This window comes from Coturnix japonica, chromosome 3 (genome assembly GCF_001577835.2).
Source record: "Coturnix japonica isolate 7356 chromosome 3, Coturnix japonica 2.1, whole genome shotgun sequence".
NCBI lineage: Eukaryota > Metazoa > Chordata > Aves > Galliformes > Phasianidae > Coturnix > Coturnix japonica.
In genome coordinates this window covers 88,767,254-88,790,085 of record NC_029518.1, presented here as the reverse complement: position 1 = coordinate 88,790,085, position 22,832 = coordinate 88,767,254, and the positions used below count along the sequence as shown (strand labels likewise).

At 37.7% G+C, this 22,832-nt stretch overlaps 1 protein-coding gene across 6 annotated transcripts in view; it reads right to left on the bottom strand.

Moving 5' to 3' along the window:
* The window catches only part of GREB1 (growth regulating estrogen receptor binding 1), a 73,940-nt gene that overhangs the window by 26,149 nt on the left and 24,959 nt on the right, over window positions 1-22,832 (bottom strand). For 4 of the 6 annotated variants that reach the window (XM_032443689.1, XM_032443691.1, XM_015859465.2 and 1 more), the window contains 17 exons: window positions 21,137-21,293; window positions 19,330-19,449; window positions 18,412-18,588; window positions 11,223-11,405; window positions 10,801-10,932; window positions 10,071-10,196; window positions 9,177-9,299; window positions 8,207-8,344; window positions 7,842-8,027; window positions 6,842-7,192; window positions 6,213-6,341; window positions 4,634-4,759; window positions 3,985-4,182; window positions 3,713-3,893; window positions 2,267-2,459; window positions 1,561-1,697; window positions 123-462 (listed from right to left, as the gene is read on the bottom strand). In XM_032443689.1, coding sequence (XP_032299580.1) covers window positions 123-462; window positions 1,561-1,697; window positions 2,267-2,459; window positions 3,713-3,893; window positions 3,985-4,182; window positions 4,634-4,759; window positions 6,213-6,341; window positions 6,842-7,192; window positions 7,842-8,027; window positions 8,207-8,344; window positions 9,177-9,299; window positions 10,071-10,196; window positions 10,801-10,932; window positions 11,223-11,405; window positions 18,412-18,588; window positions 19,330-19,449; window positions 21,137-21,293 — 2,997 coding nt within the window. Of the gene's footprint in view, window positions 1-122; window positions 463-1,560; window positions 1,698-2,247; window positions 2,460-3,712; window positions 3,894-3,984; window positions 4,183-4,633; window positions 4,760-6,212; window positions 6,342-6,841; window positions 7,193-7,841; window positions 8,028-8,206; window positions 8,345-9,176; window positions 9,300-10,070; window positions 10,197-10,800; window positions 10,933-11,222; window positions 11,406-18,411; window positions 18,589-19,329; window positions 19,450-21,136; window positions 21,294-22,832 lie in introns of those variants that run through there. The other 2 variants (XM_032443690.1, XM_032443692.1) reach the window with 2 other exon arrangements.

The following is a 22,832-nucleotide window of genomic DNA, read 5'->3' as shown; positions in this document are numbered from 1 at the left end:
CAGAACTCCTTGCAGTAGTTTTGAGGTTTTTTTTCTAGTAAGAACCACACTTCAACTTAGGACCAGTCTCCCCATCTACCCATCTAACAAAGCTTCCCATTATATGTCATTCTTCAAATTACCTTTAGTTGCTCCACAAAGTGCTTCCCTATAGTGATTCCAGAATTAGGATTTCCCAAGATTATTTCAAAGTTATCTTCAAGGGCTAGTCTTTCCCTCACATTATACAGACGTTCATATGCCACTGCAGCCAGTGGGGTACATGGAATTCTCAACACTACCATGAGGCCATGACCACTAGGACACTGTCTTGAAGAGTTTATTAGGTTTTGGGTGATTTCCAGAGTTTCAACTGAGGTGTAATTCTTCATCTGAGAAAGACCACACACTGCCATCATAGCTGCAGAGTAGTGCTGTATGAGGACAAAAGTCCTTATCACTGCACTGTGTAATCTGGGAAACCTGAAATAAAGGGTGAATTAAATAGTGAAGTATTAAAGTAAAAAAGCTAATGTTCTCCAAAATATAGTAAACTCAGGACTTTCTGCAGTAAAGAACCCTTCACGTTTACTGTCCAGAATTAGAGTTTGATAGTCCTTGCAATAACACATCATTTCACAATCAGAACCAAAGTCGTCTCTCTATTGCTCAATAAGGATTTAATAAGCAAGTAGTTCAGCAATGTTACATCACTTCAAGTTATCAATACTTTGCTGCTGTTAGAAAACTTATCTGCTAATGAACTCAGCAATATCATAAATCAAAACGCATGCACTTATCAATGCGAACTGTACTCTTCCTGACATTAGCATTAGGGTTATTTCTATTGAATTCTTACTAACACTGTGAATCAACTCGCTCTTTTTTTCCAAGAGGACTGACTATCTAGGCAGTATTCAATGAGCACTCCAAGTTCCCAAACCAAGGTATACCCTGTCTTATTGTCCACTCTATGAGAGGGAGAGAAGTGGAAATGTAACAGCTTCCTTTGCTCTGGTTTTCACAAAAATAAAACCCAGGTGCACAGTACAAAGAGGAACGATGGCCTGCTCAGAGAAGTGTCTGGTGCGTGTGATCAGAGCTACACGTCACCCTGTAGCAAATGCCAGTAGCAAAGTGTGGACAAGCTCATTCTCTCAGCAATAGATTTGCAAGACTCTACTCATCCTGTCTTAAACTTCTTACAGATTTCAATGATTTCATTCACAGTTGCATGCCTTCACATAGTATGTCATTACTCTTTTGCAGTGGCTCCATAATTGCTGTTGATATATTTCCAAGCTGGGATGATCCTCTAAAATTTTTACCACTGATTTAAGTACACAAAATATAGTGATATACCTCCTTCCCTTTGTGGTCTTTTTATCTGAACTGATTAGATTACAGGCCAAATATATATATATATATATATATAAAATAATGAGGATAAGATAAGGACAAATGAAATAATTTGTGAAACAAAAAAACCAAACATCCAACAATCAGATTTCTAGCTAGTAACTCAAGACATTGAAATATGCTCTTCATATTTCCTTAATTAAACTAAGGATTGTACCATACCTCTTTCCTAAAGCCATGACCATTGCTTCAAAAGAGCTGTCATACCGAAGCAGTGGGATACTATGCCCAGAGAGGGTGGATTCAATAAATTCTGACAGTCCAAAGTATTTCTTGTTTTCATGATATAAATCTACACCCTAAGAGGAATGAAGCAATACAATTTTGAAGGTAAAAATCTATCAATTATTAATTTATAATTGATTGATCATCGGTATCTATAGTCACATTCTATTACAAGCATACATATATTCAGGCACATAATAATATACAGAGAGAAAGAAAAAAAAGTTGATTTTTGGAGAGAAAAGAATACCCCATTTTTCTCTGTTTCTCTCCTCTCTCCCTGTATAAATATACAGACAGAAAATCTATGTAGGTAAAAATATGTGAAGAAAATTCATATATCTATTTATATTCATGCAGTAATGAACTAGAAACAGATTTTCAGATGATTTCTAGCTGTGTAGCTCAAAGGTTTATTGAAGTTTCTAGAGTTATAGGAGATATAAAAGGTATAAAATAAAATGAGCAAGAAATGACAGGAGAAGCAAAGGGAAAGAACTTGACATAAACTGACATAAGGGATACCATGCAAACTTCACTCAGCCTACACAAAAATGATCAGGCCTCCAGAGTTTCACCAAGTATATAAATGTAAAATAACTCATGAAAAGCTCACAAAATCACCTCAAAGCATCCATCTTACATTGCTGTATGAAGAAGGCCAGTGGATCTCATTGTAAGGGCTGATGTGAGTGTGCTGTGTCTGCAGCGCATAGGGGAAGGAAGTCACGTGGAGTGTCACAATGTTGGGTGCCTCTTTCACCTCCCTGCAGTTCAACAGTCTATCCACAAGTCCTGTAGACAGTTCTGTCTGAGGATAAAGGCTATGCATAGCACTGCAAAACAGAAACCCCAAACCCTCCAGTTTAACGCATCATTCAAAATTCATTTGGGTTAAAATCCCCCCACATTTACCTGCAGGGACTAAGTTACAAGCTTCAGCACGGCAAGTTGCTGTCATCAACAAAGAGAGGCAGGAAACTGCAGGAAATCTTTGTGCCTACCCATGACCTCTCAGCCTTCAGAAACGCTTGTATCTCTGCTGTGGCTATGTGGGCAATCCAAGGCAATTAAATTCCTATTATAGACACTTCATTTAACTGACATCAGTGAGGGGATATGAATCCTCCTGTACAGAATAATCTCTTCAATATTTGTCCCTTACATATCTTTATTAAATAAAAGGAAAAAATATCAGAGCTAAGTAGCTGTATAGGTACATTCCTGCCACTCAGGGATGTAACGTGAATAAATGCTGTAAAGGTTGTTATAATTCATGTAAGTGTCTAAGATTTAGAGAAGTTGAACTGGAAACCCTCACATGTGCAAAAATAAAGGTTTGCTGAAAGCTACAAGTTCTTAACCAGCGTGAAAGCCAAAACCTTGTCCTTTCATTTGCAAGCAAAATTCAACTGTTTTTGGTTTCAGAAACACAACACCATCATGATACCAAAGATAGAAGGAATATGGTGGTGTTTCTGGACTGCAGTATATTCTCCCATTTCTCCAGTGCCCCAGGGGCTGGAAAGCAAAAGCAACTAATTTTCTGCAGACTGCTGAAAAGCCAAGGAAACAGTGCTCTGTGAGGGAAGAAATGAGCTGAGCAGGGGAACTAACGGGGTTCGTAGTCAATGTGAGACATGATTCTCAACAGAAAAAAAACCAAACAACTATGGTAGTGGGAAATTTCCAATCTTTTAAAAGACATCAGCACTGATTGTCTACTCTGTGGAGGGTTTTGCATGTTCTACAGCCCAGAGGACACTGATATTATCCCAGAGGATAATGAATTTTGTGCTTTTCCACAGGGAGCTTTCTTTTGAGCAGATGACACTGAGACAGAAAAATAATAGCCGTGGCTCAAAGGAGAGGAGTGAGCAAGGAGTACTTGAACTGCAGTGTTCCAGTATTGCATAACTTAATATGTAGAATAAGTATAAAGGGCCTTAAGAGGAAACATGTTTATCCAATGCATGGGAAGACAGAGTCAGCAAAGGTGTCAGATGAAGGAAGGCAAATCATAAATCCGATCTTAAAAGTTAATAAGAACAAAAATAATTTCTCAAAAAGCAAGTTCTAGTATTCTCACCTCATTAGATCCCAGTGTGCATGATCGTGGATTAGGACAAAAAGTGTGTGTGGATTCTGCATAGAGTTTTGCAGAAAGACTTTGAATTTAATCTGGGCTTCTGCATCTAGTTTTAGAACATACTGTTCCACCTTCTGCTTTGTAAGATGTTGCTTCTCCAACCCAAGTTCTAATAAAATACCTGGAAAAAAACGGATCAAACGTCAGGATTTCCAGATACAAATGCTTACAGTTTCCTGTAAATCTAGCTAATAATGCTAACTAATGAGCACCTGAATGCCAGAGATGAAACAAAGTCTGCTGATAAGTCACTTCAGAAGGTGGAACACAAATCAAGAAATCAATTTTCTCAAAGGAACCCAAATCAAGATTTTGAGTGCTGGAGTCAGCAATTGAACAAATATGAGACAGCAGTTTCTGAGCTACTGCCAGCTGGAATGGTCGAATCTGATGTCGCTCGATCTCATAACCTAGAAAAAGACAGAATTATTTATATATATATACCAAAAGTCTAATCCAATGTAAAACTGTACAGCCTGGAAAAGAATGACTGGTCTATTCTTTAAGGAGTCAGAGTTCTGTTTTAAGAAAATCTACACAGAACATGCTAAGAAAACTTTATGCACTTGGGCATTTTATTCCTGCAAGTCTCTTAACTATCTAAGAGCTAAAGCTGGACTTTTGCGATAACGTTCTGCTACCAAGGAAGTAAGATTTAAAGCTTCAGGGAGTACAGTTCTCATGGAATAAAGCTAAGCATACACCAGTGTAAATCTGGATATCCCAAGACATGAGCTCACGATCACCTCAAAACAGAATTCTTCAAGAGCCCAGGACTCTAACCAGGTACATCTAACTGCACAGCTAAAGACCTACTCTCAAGCATCCGACTCTATTACCTTTTCAGAAAATCCTCCTTACTTGTACACACAGCTGCTCCTGTTCCATTCAGTGCTGTTGATTTATTTGCTGAAGCAGACAGTGATGAAGAGATGTGACCTTGGTTTTCCTGGTAAAATTTCTCCAGCAAAAGATCGATGTCACCCTCTATCAGATAGAAATGAGAGTGATAAAAACATCCAGGTTGATAACATCTGCATTTCATGCTGACTTCCTTTAGTAGATCTCAAGGAGTTTTGTGTATGCTAGGTGGCTGTCCTGTCCTTGGCTTACTGGATATTTTGTACACTAATCCTATCATCAGTTTCCATTGCATTATTTTTTTTTTCAGCTTATCACTAATAAAGTACACATCAGGCCAAGGAACGACAGATCGGCTCTGCAGACTTTGGTGGCTTAGGACAACTAGAGAATGTAGTAGAAAACTAGTTTGAAGGTTGTGACCTAAATCAACAAAGACAAAAACCTGAACGTAACCTGTGTATGTCCTGACCTCTGTAACTATTTGTACTGTTCAGTGATAAGCATTAGAAGAAGCTTTTCAAAATCTGATGAAAAAAATGAGGTTTTTTTACACAATATTAAAGCAAGCAAGGTATGTTGTACTGAGCTAAGTACATCTGCAAATACATCCTGTTCTGTTTAGCAGGGACCCTGCTTACAGACAAAAGCTATTCAGAAAATTCAGCGTGTCTGTCCTGAGTACTTAATATTTTCTCAGCAGTTGAAAAGATGTTTGAGCATGTCTGTAAACTATATTAGAGTGGCAGGGTCTGCTCTGTGAAGTGCAATCCAGTGGATGTAGATGGCAGCTCCTTTCAGGATGTTCATTTACTTGTTGTGCTCAAACAGCAGTAAGAGTTATTTTGAGAATCATAACTCAAAGATACTAGGAACAGAGACACCAGCATAACTGCATGATGGCTCTAGGAAGACAGGTGTCTCTTCAGGGACTAGTGAAAATATCAGCACGTATTCAGAAAGCATTCTTGCCTTCTCAGTACAGATTTCATGACGCGATGTGAATGGTGAAGAGGACTGTGAAATGCATTAACACTGACAAGCATGCTGCATTTGCTCTAGCAGTGTGATACAGTTACATTTTTCACATGGCTGGATCTATCCACAGAAAACCCTGCCTGCAGTAATCTTCAATATACTCAGTTAAAAATGATCCTGTAGAGCTGGCTCTGCAGTTATCTTCTCTTTCCTATGCATCAAGATCAAGTTCACAGTACGACTTCCTTCCTTCAGTAAAATAATTCTGGTCTACCACAGTCCAAATTAATCATGTGCTTGGGGCAAAAGAATTTATCGATTTATATGCATATAGGGGCTTGTGTATTATATAGATGGATTTGCATAGCTAAGAATAACACATTCAGCTTCTTGCTGGCATATTTTTATAAACCTGAGGGATTTAGAAACTGATGCTTCTAGGAGGAAATGCAATTCAAATGTACTTTCGCAACTTTGTCCTGCATTTTTTGTATACATTTGTAATAATGTCTTGCTTCAAGGAAGCGTGAACACAGCTACTTTCACCCACTAAAAAGACTGACAGACTTGGAAAGAAGCATATTTACAGCACATTATGTACCTGGGCAGAGGGTGCTGAAGAAGGACCCCAGGGATTCCACTTTGCCTGTGACCAGCTGATAGTTTACTTCTTTTTGGTAGTCTGAAGGAGTGAGCATGCTCTCAGACAGAACTCTTGCCTGATACTTTCCTAAAAGACAAAACCCATCATTTTGAAAGCACTTCAAACTTACACTAAAAACATTATAAGTCATAATCAAAACACCTCCTGGCTAAATGAATCCTCTCCCTCCAAAAAAAACAAAGGCCAAGATGAGATTTTGTTCTCTCTTATACAAGCACGTACCATGTCAGCTGAAACCAGTAAGGTTGAAAGAGCGTTGTATAAGAGCTGAGAAAATGTTCAATCCTGTGCTTACAGTAATACCCCAGTCACACAGAGCAGGAAAGCATTACACACTGTCCACTGTTAGTTTTCTATTCTTTGTTTCTAGTAGTGCCTTTGTAAGGTCACAGCTAATACAGGCAGAATAGGATTACTGGGGGGAGATCCAGCTGTGCAACAGCACCTTGGGTTCATCAAAACCCATTACTTTTTGGTCACGGCTCTTTTCTCCTGAGGCAGCTTATTGAAAATCCTTATAGCATGGGCTGACTCTCTTTTGCCTAGAGAAACTCCTGAGATTTTACCTGTTATCACAATGCAGGAATCAATGGCTCGATTTCTGCTAGCACAGATGATCACCACGTAGTTTGTCTTTATTAATTTTCCTTCAATGAGCAGCTTAAACATTTCTGAAAGCCCTTCAGCCAGAGAGTAGCTGCATTCAATGATGTGGACACTGTCATTACAGGAGCTGGCTGCCAGTCCTGCCAGCCAGGGGAGCTGGGCTGAGGTCACTGGAGCGATCTGGCTGGGCACCTGAGGAAAGGTCTGTGGAATCATCTGTTGGTACTGACGGATTTCAGAGAGGTGTGATTCTCGCCAAGAGCGCATGAATATTTGTTCCAGATCTTCAATCAGAGGGACTTGGTCTGAAGCTAAAAAAAAAAAAAAACGAAGAGGAAATTCTTCATATTATGAAAATTCAACAAAGCTGTTGGGCTAAAAATGGCTTTTTAAAAAAACAGTGTGGTTCTTTTTAGAGATGGTTGTGTTTCAGATTTATGCATGCATGGCTATGGTCATTAGAAGACGTGAACTATATCTTTCAATTTTGAAGTGTCTTTGCGAGACTCAAATACAGCTGCTGTAATTGGAACCTGACTATCAGTTATCAGAAGATACTTAAGAGTTTTATGTCAATATAGTAATATTTATTAATGACCTGAGTGGTCAGGCACTGGAATAGCCTCCCAGGGAGGTGGTGGAGTTGCCATCCCTGGCAGTGTTCAAGAAGCGTCTGGATAAGGGAGCTAGGAGATCTGGTTTAGGGGTTTTCTGTAGGTACAGTAAAAGGAGAACAGTTGGACTAGATGATCTTGTAGGCCCTTTCCAACCTTGTGATTCTATGATTCTATGAACTATGGTCTATATGAAAGAGCAATGAATTACAGCTGTTTTCTTATTTTTTTTTTTCACTTGCTGAGATTCCCTCTTATAGGAAAGTGCAAACTTTGTATCATTATATTTTAATCTAAGTTTGGTCTTCAGGAACAACTAATATATGGTTTTAAAAAATCATCTTACCTAGCTGAACAAGGTAGTAGACAGTCAACAAAAGCTGCATCTCTTCTGAAATAGGCTGTATTGTCGGGGCACCATACTGTTCATATGCTCTAGATAAAGACTGTGAATTTCTGTAACAGGTATACAGCAGAGGACTCACTATCACATCATTAATGTTCCCGCAAAGATATGGGAAGTTTCCATGACCTTAGAAATAAACAACGTTCGTACATATCACATTCATTTCATACTTCAAAAGTTTTAATAGTAGATATTTCAAAAAATGAGAGCTTTAGAATTGTTTAGCAGTTGGATTTATCTTTATATCTCTTTTATATCTCAAAAAAATAAGACCTGAGATCTTGTTGAGGGGGTGGGTTTTTTACCTTTAAAAATAACTGGCTTTGCTTTACAGATTTTCAGCAGGTTGTCAGGAACTGAGACAGGTTCTCCTGAGCCCACCATTGGAGATGAGGCTGGCCCCACCAAAGCAGAGTGTGGTAGAGATGATAGGCTTCCTCCATCTAAAAGTTTATACATAATACCTCTGGAGTGAGATCTAGTAATTGTTTCTTCAGTGATAAGTTAATCAACATCATCTTACATACACATTTGGTATAAGTGTTACATACTTCCAGTGGTGACACCACACCTTTAATGATCTTTTACCACAACGCATGCTATGCTTATTCTCTCGAGAGTTGTTTTGAGCATTGAACATGCATCCAAAGATTGTGAAATATTTATAGGTAAACGTCTCATGGTCTGAATGTATGAATATAGAGATATACATGGTATGATCTGGGGGCTTTGTATGATATAATTAGTTTTACTGATTCTAAGATTTTTTGAATATATAAAAAAATAAGATTCAGCATTTGTTCAAAACTAATTTCTTGTGGTAATTTTAACTTAAACAGTAGCATATGAAAAGAAAACATTCTGCTGAAAGCTGGTTTATTGCAGTGCACATCACTCTAGTCTGTACCTAGACTATAAAATCCAAGAAAGGGTCGAGAACACTGTGACAAATAAGTGAATTGAGATGATAGCTTTGTATCTGAGTTCTGACACTATAATTTCCCAAAGGTGTTTCTGTGTCTAAAGATGGACACGAGCACTTGTTGCAGTATATTAATAATGACTTGACGAGTGAATTCTAATTAAAGTTATGTCCAGTGACTAGAAGAGGAATCAATAAAATTGATGAACATAAATAATTCTGAAAATGTAGGTATCAAATGCCTCTCAAAACTCTTCTGAGGATCTGTGTATGTCTTTAAAATATTGCTACTTTTCTCTCATTATTTTCTGTATGATGAAACAAACTTCATCAATACCCTGTGTACAGCTTACCATTTTTAATTCTATTTGGAGCCTGTGGGTTGAGTGGTGAGTTCCATGTTTCAGTGGATGATGGAGACTCTGGTGACCAACCTTTATGGCGTTTTTTTGGAGGCCCTGAATTTGTCAAAGTTCCTGAATAACAATATTTCAGAAAAGTATTAGAATATGTTTCATTCATTTTTGTGCATGATAATTCAACACATTAATATAATATGTAAAAGCTGTAACTACTTTACACTGGCAAGTCTGTACCTCCTGGTAAAATAGTTAGACTTGCAAAAAAAAAAAAAAAAGACAAAACAAGAGTAAGAACTTGTAAGAAAATGTTGTTTGTTGGGTTTTTGAGATTTTCGTTGTTTTGTTTTTTTTAATTTTTGTTTTATTTTCACAAAAGATACTAAAGTCAAAAGTAAACGAGGAATCCTCCCATCTGGATATCTTACGTCTGCAGAACAATCTTATGTCTACGCTTTCAAAGATGACTTTTAAACTTGTACCATGTGGGGGCAGTATGTAGCCATCTGTTCTACTTAGATACCTTCCTTATTTCTCTCCACAAAACCTATTCGAGACAGATGCAAATAGAATACTGAAGAAACTAGATTCAGAATCCAGTCTGTATTGACAGAAAATGTTGTAAATTGACAGAAAAAGTTGTAAATGTAATGAAAAACCTCAATTTATAATCGAAATTGCAAAAAAAAACTATGGCAAAAAATCTTAAATTTTAACCTGAAAATTAACGTTCAAAAGGAAAGGAAGGATTACAGTGACAAAAGATTTGGAAAGGAAGAGAAATTCCTATTCATATAGTTAATTATAACATGGCATAATTTGTTTGATGTTTCTGTCAAATCCATGCAATACAGATCTTAGTGTTAATTAAAGAACAAATCCAAATACCTAGCACCGATGGTCTTGTCAAAGCAGACAGGTTATTTTTCACCAGCTGTTGTTTAGGAGATTCCTTGCCATTGTAGGCTGCTGAGCCAAATGTTGCTGTGGGTGGAATATGATCTATGGCTGTAGCTGGCAAGAAAAAAAAGTATTTACAATAAATGCTTCTAGATCAAGATTCCTAATTGACATAATAAAATGATCATTTACTTTAATGGAGCCATCAGGATCCATAAGAGTCACATGAGAATATTCATTGTGAAGCTCAGAGAGATCACTTGAGCCACAACCATTGATCACCTTTTATTTATGTAAGGTTAATGGAAAAGTAAATGTTTGAGAAATCATTGTTAATACAAAGTTTGCCTTCTAATATTAAAGCTTCTTTTCTCCACTGATGTCCATGCAATCCCAGCAGTAACGAGTCTTCTGGTTATAATGCAAAATGTCTCTTAAATATAAGGTTTGCCTTGGTTATGAACAAGCTTCACATCACCTATCTACTGTATTATTTCCTAAAATTCTGTTCATAAATCTGGGGGGAGGAATAGACAGTGAAAAGACATGAGAATTCCTTCCTTTATTCATACAATATTCTAAATCTATTTGATTTATTGTTTTGCATGTGGTAATGTCCTTATTTATTTCTTTCCATTCATAGAAACACACACAAATACACACACAGGGAGCAGTAAAAGCACACATTAACCCAGAGCGTTCTCCTTCTGCACGGTACCTGCTTGTGGAGTCCCAGGAAGAAGGTTTGGAGGAGGCTCATTCGCGGTGCTCCCGGAGAGGCCAGCGCTCTCTGGCAGCTGGCACACTGTGCCTGAACAGGTGCTGGATGAGGACTGCCGGCCTCTGAGTTCTTAAGAAAAAAAGAGACTTCTTATCCACTGACAACAGTGATAGTTGCTTTTTTCTGCGGTAATTTCACATGTGAATTACTTAAAGGCTACAGCACTTGGAAGGGAAGAACTGGTGGCATCACACATGCCATCCTCTTATTAGGGCAGTCAATTACTTTTTACAGCTGCACTTTAAGAAGACTTTCTTTCAACTGATCCGTCTTAGGTTTTACACAGACGCCAGTCCCGGTAATATCCAAGCTTGGATGACAAAATCCAGAGCTCAAGTAAGACAGCTTCATTATCTTACCTGCCCCTTTCCAGCAGATTACAGATCCTTTCGTCAGAGCTCCCTGTGCATTCCTGACCAGATAATACTTTAAGTGTTTCTGTTTCTTGGGCTGAGTGGTCAGTTTAAGGTTAATGTGATTTGAGAATTCTGTAAAGTAGCAGAAACCTTTCTTGCCACAGCCAACACAATTGCCAGAGAAGCCTGATAAAACAATACATATAATCCAGTAAGATAGGTTGGTGATTGTTAATAATTTCAAAACATGACTCTTCCCTGCAGAAAAAAACAGTTTTGTTTTGTTTTACAGATTTAACTTTGTATAAACATTATAATCCAAAAAACAGTACATCAAGTCCTCTCTGTTGCACTTTGGCTTGTAGACTGCATAAACAGAGCCCCACATGAACAGAAAATGTAAAATAAGACACATCTTTCATTTTCTCCCACTGGAAATAACAATCACAGTACCCACTCATTCAGTACCCACAAAGCATTAAAACAAAATATTTCCGGCTGAACTATGCTAAATCACATGCTTACCACCACAGAAAGTTTTACTTCTTCATAAGCTTGCATTGAAACTTAAACATTCAAGGAAGCCTCAGGAAATTAAGTATATTTAATCTACTATATTTAATAAGATCTAAGTTCATTTAAGCACCAAGCTTCTACTATAGATGTTTGCTTAGAGAAGAAAAATACTAATGCCTTCTTAGGATATTGATTTAAGTAGATTTCTCAAGTAGATTATATGGCTGGACTGTGTTAGTGCTTCACAACACTTCGAGCTATTTATGATTACGAACAGAACATGTCTGCAACTTTAGAGAACACGACACAGATGCAATCCTCGCACGTAAAGAAGCTCATTGTACTCAGGCTTTAATGGGGCATTTCCAGGGATACTGCCATTTCCTCTCATTCTGAGGTATAAAATCTGAGCTTCAAAGAGGAGCTCATGATGGTGATGCCATTATCACCATAAATAAAGAACAATCCTTGAACAGCTAATTAAGACTTAGCTGCTTTTTATTCTTAAACAACTTGATTTTTCCATTTTCCAAAGTGCTTCCATGAGAAAATTTTGTGCTGCATCTGAACAATTATCTCAAAATACTTAATTCTTGCAAGGAAATCATATAGTGTGTATATAGAAGATAATGTTCCCCATGGAAATTTTCCCTCTAACACCTGTTTCTTAGTGTACAACCTGAGTATTTTCATTAATTTTCAAACTGTTCAGAAGAATTCATTAGAAATCTAAGTTTATGAGGCATTCAGTTGGTATCTATGGTAATAAGTGAACAATAACTACTGAAAGCTGCCTATTATATCACTGAGGCTGATAGGTAAAATGATAACGGTCATTATGACTCTTAAAACTGGGACAAGTCAAGACTGCTAAATCCTCTGTGTTGTATCAATCAACACAAAAGCATCTGTCTAACATCACAGAACGTTCAGTTGCTGCAATAAAAGCAACAAAGGGAAACAAAACTATAATGGATGCAGTAAAGGCTGTAGAATTTACATGCATTTTAGGCAGATTAAGAAGCTACAGAAAATAATCCTGCTAGCAAACAAAAACTTCCTGTACATCTTGGCAATATGATGAGCATGAGCAGCAGCACTGCAGTTCTGTACTCGTTGCTACTTACAAGGCCTTTCCAAATGGAAACATGAGGGGACCATTTCCAAAAGTTAAACAGAAGTACTTTTACCCTTTTCAGGTTTTATTGTTTTGCTGAAAGTATCCAGCTGCTTTTAAAAGCCACACGTGGAAATATTGCTGCAACAGAATATGGACACAAAATATGGACACAAATATGGACACAAAACCTTTTCACGTGGACACTACACCACCAGTCACTACTGATAACTCTTGTAAATCATCAGAAAACTAAGAAAGATTTAATAAAAAGTACCTTGTACCTGAAACAGCCTTTTGCCCTAAGTCATCTATTTTTAACTTTGTCTGCTTGGCAGAGTCTACTCTTCAAGGTCTACTGGAGAATTAGTTTTCACCAGCTTTAGCATACAAGTGAGATTTAATAAGAATTAAACCAGAAGAGTCTGCTTGTTTTGAAAACTCTTTGGAAAATAACTTAGAAGCTTATTTTTCAGTTTTTCATTCAAGTCAGACTATCATCTCTCATCTCAGTTCTTCCCACCTCCCCTGAGCTGAGTTCTTTCTAGAAAGCACCTGCCAACACTGAATTTCAACCCCTTCATTCTGACTGACACATTCTCTGATGACACCACAGATACAACATAGAATGACTTTATAATTTCAGTGCCGTATGATGTTCAATCATTATTCTTTCCAGGGCTGCTTTACAGATTGAAGAGTCCATTGCCATCCTTGCAGCAGACGGATTAAGACTGAGAACAGTGTTCATCATAATGACTTGGGGGTCCTAGTGAATGAAAAGTTGGGCATGAGCCAGCAGTGTTCTTACAGCCAGGAAGGCCAATGGTATCCAGGGCTAAATAAACAGAGGGATGGCCAGCAGGGAGAGGGAGGTGACTGTGCCCCTCTGTTCTGCTGTTGTGAGGTCCTATCTGGAATCTTTTTTACCTGAGGAACCCAGAACTGGACTCAATACTCCAAGCGTGGCCTCACTAGGGCAGATTAGAGGGGGAGGATCACCTCCCTCAACCTGCTGGCCATGCACTTTTCAATGCTCCCCAGGATTCCATTGGCCTTCTTGGCCAAAAGGGCACACTGCTGGCTCATGGTCAACCTGTTGTCCACCAGGACACCCAAGTCCTTCTCTGCAGAGCTCCTTTCCAGCAGGTTGGCCCCTAAATTGTATTGACACATACAGTTATCCCTCCCTAGATGTAGACTCTACACTTGATACTTGCTCTCATTAAACCTCACCAGGTTCCTCTCTGCCCAACTCTCCAGGTCTTGCTAAATGGCAGCACAGCCTTCTGTGGTGTCAACCACTCATCCCAGCTTTGTATCATCAGTAAACTTGATGAAAGTGGACTCTCTCTTCATCTAGGTCACTGATGATGTTGAACAAGGCTGGACCCACTACCAACCCTCATTCTGTGCATGCCCTGTTTACATGCAATGGCTGGAGCTAACAGCTGATAGACAGGAGAGCTTGCTTTATAAACAAGACACATTAAATATTCTTCCATATATTATAGAAAGGACAAAGGTCAGGGGAGCTGGGGCAGCCATAAGGTGACTCAATATATCTATGTCATGCAACTGATTTCACAAGAGAATTAGAAATCAATGCCTAGAGTTTTGGGGCTAAAAACCTTTCACCTTTAGGTCAGCAGTTCAAACCCAACTCTGTTCAGTAGCGACTCAAGGCTGCTACCCTCTGAAGATTGTTTAATCAGAAGACATTTAATTGCATCTTATATCTTATTACATACATTTGCTTGAATTTGCCCACATCACAGTGAACTATTATCCAAATAATCCTTGTGGGTCCCTTCCAACTCAGGATATTCTATAATTTAAAAAGCACTTCCATGCTAAGGGCCCCACAGTCAGTAGCGGGACCTTGGACTAAAGGAATATGAAGCCCAATCTACTCTATGACTGGGCAGTGGTTCCTTTGTATTAACAGTGAGCTTGCACTAAGGATAAATGGAATACTTAGGGTGGAAGGATATCTATCACCAGTTGGCCTGGCTGAAAATTTTCTTCCTTTTTTTTTCTTTAAAAAATGAATGGGGTTTTAATTAACGTTGATATTTATGTAATGTTAAGATTTCTTTGAAAGTTTCCAACTAGCTTAACGCTAAGAATTAGTATGGTTTTAACTCTTCAACAAAAGTATTTCTTCAGTTCTGTTCACAAGCAAAAAGCACACAAACACTGACAATGCTTCACTTTTTCTCCCTCCCATTCAGTACCATTCCATTTGAAGACCAAAGGCCTTTATTTAAAAAATAAATGAAATTAATATGTTCATGTTGAGACTGCATTGTACAGGAACTCACAACTATAACAAAAGCCAAATTGAACAGTGTATATTCTACCAGAAGTGCCACAGACTTTATACTGCAATCTTTTCATCTCACAGCTTACAATGCAAGCAAACTAATCTTTTCCTCTGTTGTCCTGACCTCAGGGACCCACTGAAAAGAAAAAAAAGGAAGGATTTCTTTTTCCCTGATAGGAAAATGGGCAGCTGTTAGGTCTTTGGGGAAGGAAAATGATGAGTGAATAGCTGCTTTGTTTATCATGAGAGACCCTCCTTATGAGTAAGAATTGGAGGGAAAAATGAAAAAGAGAAAAACCTTTGGGAGTGATACATATTAGCTGCACTTATAGGAAACCATAAATATCACACTATCGCAGCTCATCCTCCAGTCAAGCATTCCTTCAGGCTACAAAACAAAAAGGAACAGTTTCCTAGAGCCCACATCTGAATTTGTTTTGCAGGGTAGCAAAACTTGGGATCTAACTCGATGAGTGGAGATAAACAAAATATGCTCTCAGGCTCCTCAAATACAAAAAGCGTTTTCCTTAGCAAAAATATTGCTTTTTCCAGAAAACAGAACTTTTCCATGTAATAAAACACACACTGTAAAAACAAAGAAACAAAACAACCTTGCTCTTCAACAGGGACAGCTTTCATGTTACAAACACATATTTCTAGATGGTGGAGCAACTCATTATCACGATCAATAAATTGGCACAATATCAGCAGCCCCTCATGGGAATGAGGCCGTAAATCAAAAGCTGGGCAAGAAACTCCTGAGACATTTTGTTTTCTCCTGGAATTTCTGTATGTTCCATACAAAGAAATTATTTTGGGGGATAAAATAATCCCACAATAGTCAGCAATAACTGCTTTACAAAAACACAATATCTGGAGAGGGAAAAAAGGACAGGATTTTTTTAGGAAATAATATGGTTCAAGGGTTAGAAGTGATGTGCCAGAATTGCCAATAAACCTTAACAAAAGTGTGGGATGTACTCCGACTCACAGAGATATCTAATTTCAATTCAAAATGAATTCAATTCAGAAAAGCTTCAAGAATCACTTCCTGTATTGTTCTGAAAGGCCAAGATCTCTGAGGGCAGCGTGGCTTAAATTCAGAATATAAAAATAAGCCTTCTGCCTTATCTTTAAAAATAAAAGTATCGAGAAGAGCTTCTACACTTCATGGAGTCTACAAAAAGTTTTCATCTTAAATTTAGCACAAGACAGGTAACTGTGTAATCGAAAGAGCAGAGAATTTAAAACAAGAGCAGCTCTGTATTTTAACTTACTGCATCTGAAACTGCGACTATTGATGTCTGCTCCTAATCCTACTTACCTGGATCTGACTTGCATCAGTGTATGAAAACCAGAATAAAAATATTGTCTATTCTACCAATAGCATTCCATCCTCATGTCAATGAGATCTATCATTTTTTTCATCAGGGAAATTTCTTTTTCAATTTATAGATGAAGATTTTGTAGCCTGAAGATCCAAATGCAAATCCTTTCACATTTAATCTTGTTATAGAATACACAAAGCTTATCCTAAATTATCACTTTTTTTTCTTGCAGAAGAACACGATTCACTAGAATTTAAACGCAGATCAGCCAAAAATAAGCATCTAAGTTGATCTAAGTTGTTTAGAAGAAGAAAACAGTATTAAATAAGCAAGCAGAGGACACAAGTAGTACAAAACCTCTCAGTTATGCTCCCATTGCCTTTTTCTGTTCGTGTTTAGCATGCAGTTAACAAGTACACTACTTCCTCTCCACTAACAGCCTGAGGAGCTTAAGCTGTTAAGAGTGCTAGCTCTGAATGCTTTGAGTGGTACAACATTCCTGTCTTTATCTTTAAAATGACAACACGTGGGTGATTTATAGTCCTTCTAACTCTTTTACAATCACTAGTCAAATCTACTGTGACCAATCCAACTCTGCAAGATCACGTGAGGAAAGAAATTACTGTACACGGAATGACATTATCCACCTTCACACTATACTGTCATCCCAAATGCCTTGAAGAGTGGCTCAAAATGAGATAACAACTGAGTTCACGTCATATCCCTCAGTGTTTGTGAAAGAAAATGGTTAAAGGGCACAATGACAAATACTTCCTTTCTGCTATCTAAAGCACAGACTGGTACATAGATAAATGACAAGGTATTTTTTGAACAAAATAATACATAATTACCCAAGAATGTCTGACTTCAGTAAGAGCTCTCCTTCTACATTATATACTTTTTGTCCCAGTTTATAAACTATTCCACTTTACAAACTTCAATATTTAGTTCATTCATTCATTCACATGGTTGTGGATTGGCCCTGATTGTAGTATTAATTTGGATGTGGATAATGGCAATCATAAGGGCTACAGTGAAAATGGAAAGTCTCAGTTTATGTCAGAAATTGGACACTTAAAATTTTCTTGCTTCTTGTCCATTTAAGTATTCTGCACAATTTGTTCTCTTAAAATAATATGCATTGTAAGACTGAATTCATTGTAAGACTGAATTCAAACGCAGCATTACTTGATTATACATTAAGGAAAAATTTCAACATGGAATACTTCATATTTATTTTTACTGTGATAATAGCAAAAATTCATAGGTTAGGATCCAGAATTCATTCTGTTGTTTAAACATAGTGGAGAATACAATCCCTGCTCCAAAAGAATGAATGAAAATGGTCGTAGTGGATAAGGATCTGGGCAACCTGATCCAGTGCTTGATTTAGAGGCTGGCAACCCCATGCATGAGCAGGGGTTTGAAACCAGATGATCTTTGATGTCCCTTCTAATCCAAGCCTATGATTCTATGTTAATATTTTACAGTACAAACTATGGTCAAACTGTTTACATATATCATGCAGCCAGAAAGGTTCACTTTGACAGATCTACACTCTGTCCAACTACATTACTATCTGGAAAACTAAAATAGGGAGCAGTTCAATTCCAGTTACCAGATGTGTAGCTCCAGCAACTGGATCAAAAAACAGACCAGACAGTGACTTAATTCTTGGGCTAATGGACAGAAGATGATGAAGAATTTTTAATGAACTGATTTACTCTGTGTCTTTCCAAAGTAAACATAGCCAGCTCTGAGCTGTTATCTTGTTGTCCATCACCAATGAGAGTTACTGTACAGACATAAGAGAAATAACATCTGCTGAACTCACTCTGCAAAAAAAGACTATCTATTAATTGTAGACCACAGAAGTGTTCACTTAATGAGACCACAAACACTTACCCAACAGGGCATTGCGCCCATTATCATCTGGAAGGAATCTTTTATCCACAGCACATACTAAGAGATGATCAGGTAAATTTGGTGACTTGGCACCAACGAGTAAAAACCCCGATGGTACCTCAATATGTTCATTGGAAATCGAAACCAGTCTCAAATCTTTACCAGCCTGGCAGAAACCTAGGAAAATAAATAAATAAATAAATAAATAAAAATAAACATCAATTCAGTGTACTTTAAGTCAAGACTTTTCACTTTAATACAGGTAATCAATAAAGATCTTCAAATAGTTTTATTGAAAAGGAAAGTGGTATCTTCTAAGGCCAAGAGCAAACTAGGAGATATAGATGTTTTCTTTTCCCCGCCTTTTGGTCACCATAAACAAATACCATCAGTACAATAAACAAGCTCAAATTTGAAAATCCACAGTGAACCTTCTCATGATGATGTCACACAACGCCACAGATATTCATGGGCTACTTACTAATGTCATTGTAACTACAGTCAGATCTTCAAAAATGCATATAATAGTTGTAAGTACCTAGTGAACTTCACTGGTTTACCTGGTTTTTTGTTTTTGTTTTGTTTTGAATAATTCTTACAGCAAAACTGAATTAGGTGCATCTCAAGTAGCAAAAACTGATGATAAAAGCTGAGAATTACCGTACTTGTTATAGTGAATGTTATGCCTGTGAACTCAACCTTGCCTTGTTGTGTCCTTATGCCAGGTGTTCTAGCACAAAAACTTATCTACCACATTTAGTAAGGGCCTTTGTCTAACAGATAATGAACAGTGGAATGCTTAGGATTTCCACAACATATAAATGATCTTGTTCTGGTGAGTTATAGGGAAAGACTCCAGTCATACCTATTTCAGCAAGACAAAATGCCTTCTGATTGCATGTTTAGCTCACTTCTTACCATCAGTAGTGCAACATCCTTCCGGGGGAGGCTTCATCTGGTAAGAAACAGGACTACTTGACTCCGAGCCTTCTTCTTCCTCTTCTTCTTCCTCTTCCTCATTATCTGCTCTGCTGCCTGCTACAAATTGTGATAGCATAAATGTCTTAGAAAATAGAAAATGCTGGCAACAAATCACTGAATGAACAAGGTGACCCAGTTACAGAAAGTATTACAGAAAACTGGATTCTCTCCTCTTGACAATGAATTTGACATCACCAGCTCTAAAGCTATTTGTTCTTTCTGTGAAGCTCCAACTTGCAGTTTTATACTGACAACAGAATGTCTTCGATTAAAACTAAAAAAGGAATATCTTAGATCTTGCCTCAAAAATAAAACAAAGTATCAAAAGCATGACACAAGTGCACCTGAGGAAGCTAAAAAGCCAAGGGGCAAATAAAAAGACGCCTTTATTTATTATTCAAAAAATAATCTCTATTTTTAAAATAACTTCATGAGTTTGGAGATCTAATTCATGGTGTCTGAGCTCTTGCTGATCACAACAGTGTAACTGTATCCTTTATTTATAATGTTAACAGCTGCAATAAACACAAATTCATTACTTTAGAACACACTGGCTGTAGTCCAAGTCCAGGTTTTTATCAATGAGGTGCTGATCATGTCCTTGGTGCTGTGGACTGAAGAAACAGTTCCTTCTTGAAACTAGGTTCAACCACAGCTGATATCAGAGCAAGAAAACCTGATTCTCATGCAGCCCATTTCCCACTAGAACCTGAGCTCTGAGCAAAACGCTGCCGCTCTCTGCACAATGCCAAGGAATGGCACATGTCTGGAAGACAATGCACAGAGGTCTTACATAGCTTCAAATAATTCTATAGGCAATTATGCTTGTGTAAGTGACCATAAAGGCATACACTTACAATAAGTATGTTTGAGGTTTTTTTCAAATTTAAATGTAGAGATGGGAAAACTGTAGTCACTGGAAAACAATTGGTTTTGAACTCTGCAGAAAATTGTACCGTCTAGGTGAGAAATGTCCAACTTGTTTAACTTGTTTCTGGCACTGATCTTGACTATGTTACCTTGTATAAATTATTTATACCGCATCTGCCTCACCATAGAAAAACCTACTCTACTGAGGACTAATAAGAAGTTATGGCCAAGAACAGTCCAAGTATATGAACAAGACAATGTCAGGGCTACAGTTCATCTAAATTATACTATTTCTGAGAAAAAACAACTGAGCAAATGAAACTTAGGAAATGGTCTTCTCTAAAAAGAGAAAGTCCTGTGTGCTATACAACAACTTGAACAAGATTTACCAGCCTTTGTATCCTGTCTTTACCTTTACAACAGAACAACTAAAGGTATCATAAGCATCCTTAATAATCTTCTACAGTTTTTTGTACCTTATTATTCACAACAAAAATTAAAGTGTATCTCATTCAAAAACCTGTCATTTTTTAATTGCCATTTACTATATAAATTGCAGCAGTGTATGATAAATTGTAAGATAACAGACCTATGTTCTCAATCACCAAAGATTTCTCCAAATCTTCAATTTATACATGCATATAAATCTGAGCAAGCAGGTAACTTATTTTTGTCAAAATAAAAGATAGTGCATTGTGCATTTTAATCAAATTCCAATATAACTATACACATATTTAGATCGTAATATATCCAAAGAAAGACTTTGAACACTGCAGCTTTTCTGCATCCCTATTTTAAATGTTTGTGCTGACCCCTAGGAGAGCAAACAGCAGAATTGTGTTGGAGCAGAAATATAAAGTCCACAAATTCCTACCTTCCAGCGATGACAGCTGCTGTTCAGCTTCCAAATACAACTGAGAGAAGATTGGCCTGGGAACTAAGTTGTTTGAGCGGAGAGAGGCCTCGATAGAATTATGCAGCACTTCTTCAAACCTTGTTGTCTTGAGCTGTCCGGCATAAGAATTTCCCATCTTTTCAAACAAAAAGAAAAGGAGAAAAAAGAAAATGGATTTCAGTTTTAGTACTTAGAACTCAGTGACTGCACGTTGATGTCAGACAGCAACATTTCTCATGAAAGGGAAAATCTCCATTGTCCACAGAGAAAGGCATGGGAAAGGAACATCGACTGCAGCAGTGGCTGAGCTGATCCTGCTGGTAAATTACAGGAAGTTATCTACAAGTAACAGCTTTCTGAAATTCAGTAGAAAAGCTTTGACACCTTCTTGAAGACATGGCTAGAAATCTCAGTCTAGTAATTCCATGGTTTGTATAGCAATTGAGGAGATGCATTTTCAGTAGTCAACAATCTCACCTGTAAAACAGCCTGTTTTGTATGATTTGAACAGAATAAATTGCAAAGGATTTGGGCAATAGCACAGTTCAGTGTAGTTACCTTTCCGTGGCCCAATCATGGCTGAAAACTCACAGCTAAGGCAGGTCAACATATATTTTAGAGGTTTGACTCATGAACAGCACTGCTGTAACACGTGTTGCGGAAAATGATGGCTTTTTCTTCTCACCTCAAGCAATATTTTTCCAGGAGAAGAAGCGTATTTTTTGTAAAGACAGACATATCCATTATCTCTTTGATTTTGCATCTTAGTGAAACAGCATAATTCACTCAGACGGTCAGTGAGGAGCCAGCCCATTCCAGCTGAATATCTCAGCATTTCCTCCCCACGTCCTTTACCACCAGCTGCTTTCCCGCAAATACAATGACCTGCCATAGCCAAAAGCCATGTCAGCTTTCTTTTTCTATTACAAAGTAGCTCTTGCCCTGGGCCCCATGTCCTTTCCCTCCTCACATCACTGTGAATAGAAAGCATGAAACGTTTCCTGTTTGTGGCAGTAATTCCAAAACACTGAACAGCCACTCCTTGGTGCTGGGAGCTGCCTGGGAAATGAGCCTGTTGGGAAGCATCCTGCAGGAATAAGCCAAGCAAAAGGAAAGATACTTGGAAATAACATAGGGCGCTTCACAAATGTGAAAGAAACACCACACAAATTTGACCATTTGGATATATTTGTATGAATTTACACACCTGATAGCCATATAAAAACATAGCTCTGTATACTTCTTAGTACCATTTTAGTACCGTATACTTAACTGCATGCTATATACAGCATTAACAGAATCTCAATGCATGCAGCGTTTACAGACACGGTCAGGAAAGGAAATACACATGACTGAAAAAAAAAAGCCGAATGTACACAGAAGCAAATAAAACAAAAATTGCTATGTGTAGCATTGATGAATCCATTCACTGAAGTGTTTAAAAAAATAATGAAATGAAGCACATTAGCTATGGTCAGAGCTAATGTGGAAGTGAGGATGCATCCTCTCTTGCAATAGAAACAGCAGACAATTCCCTCTGGCTCTTCTCACTTTGAATTTTAATTACTGTTTCACCTATACCAAACCCAGCTGATGATAATGAGGAAATCCTGTCTTCATTATTGTCCTTAAAAGGATGTATTGGAGGTGTATGCACAAAACCCATGATTGGTAT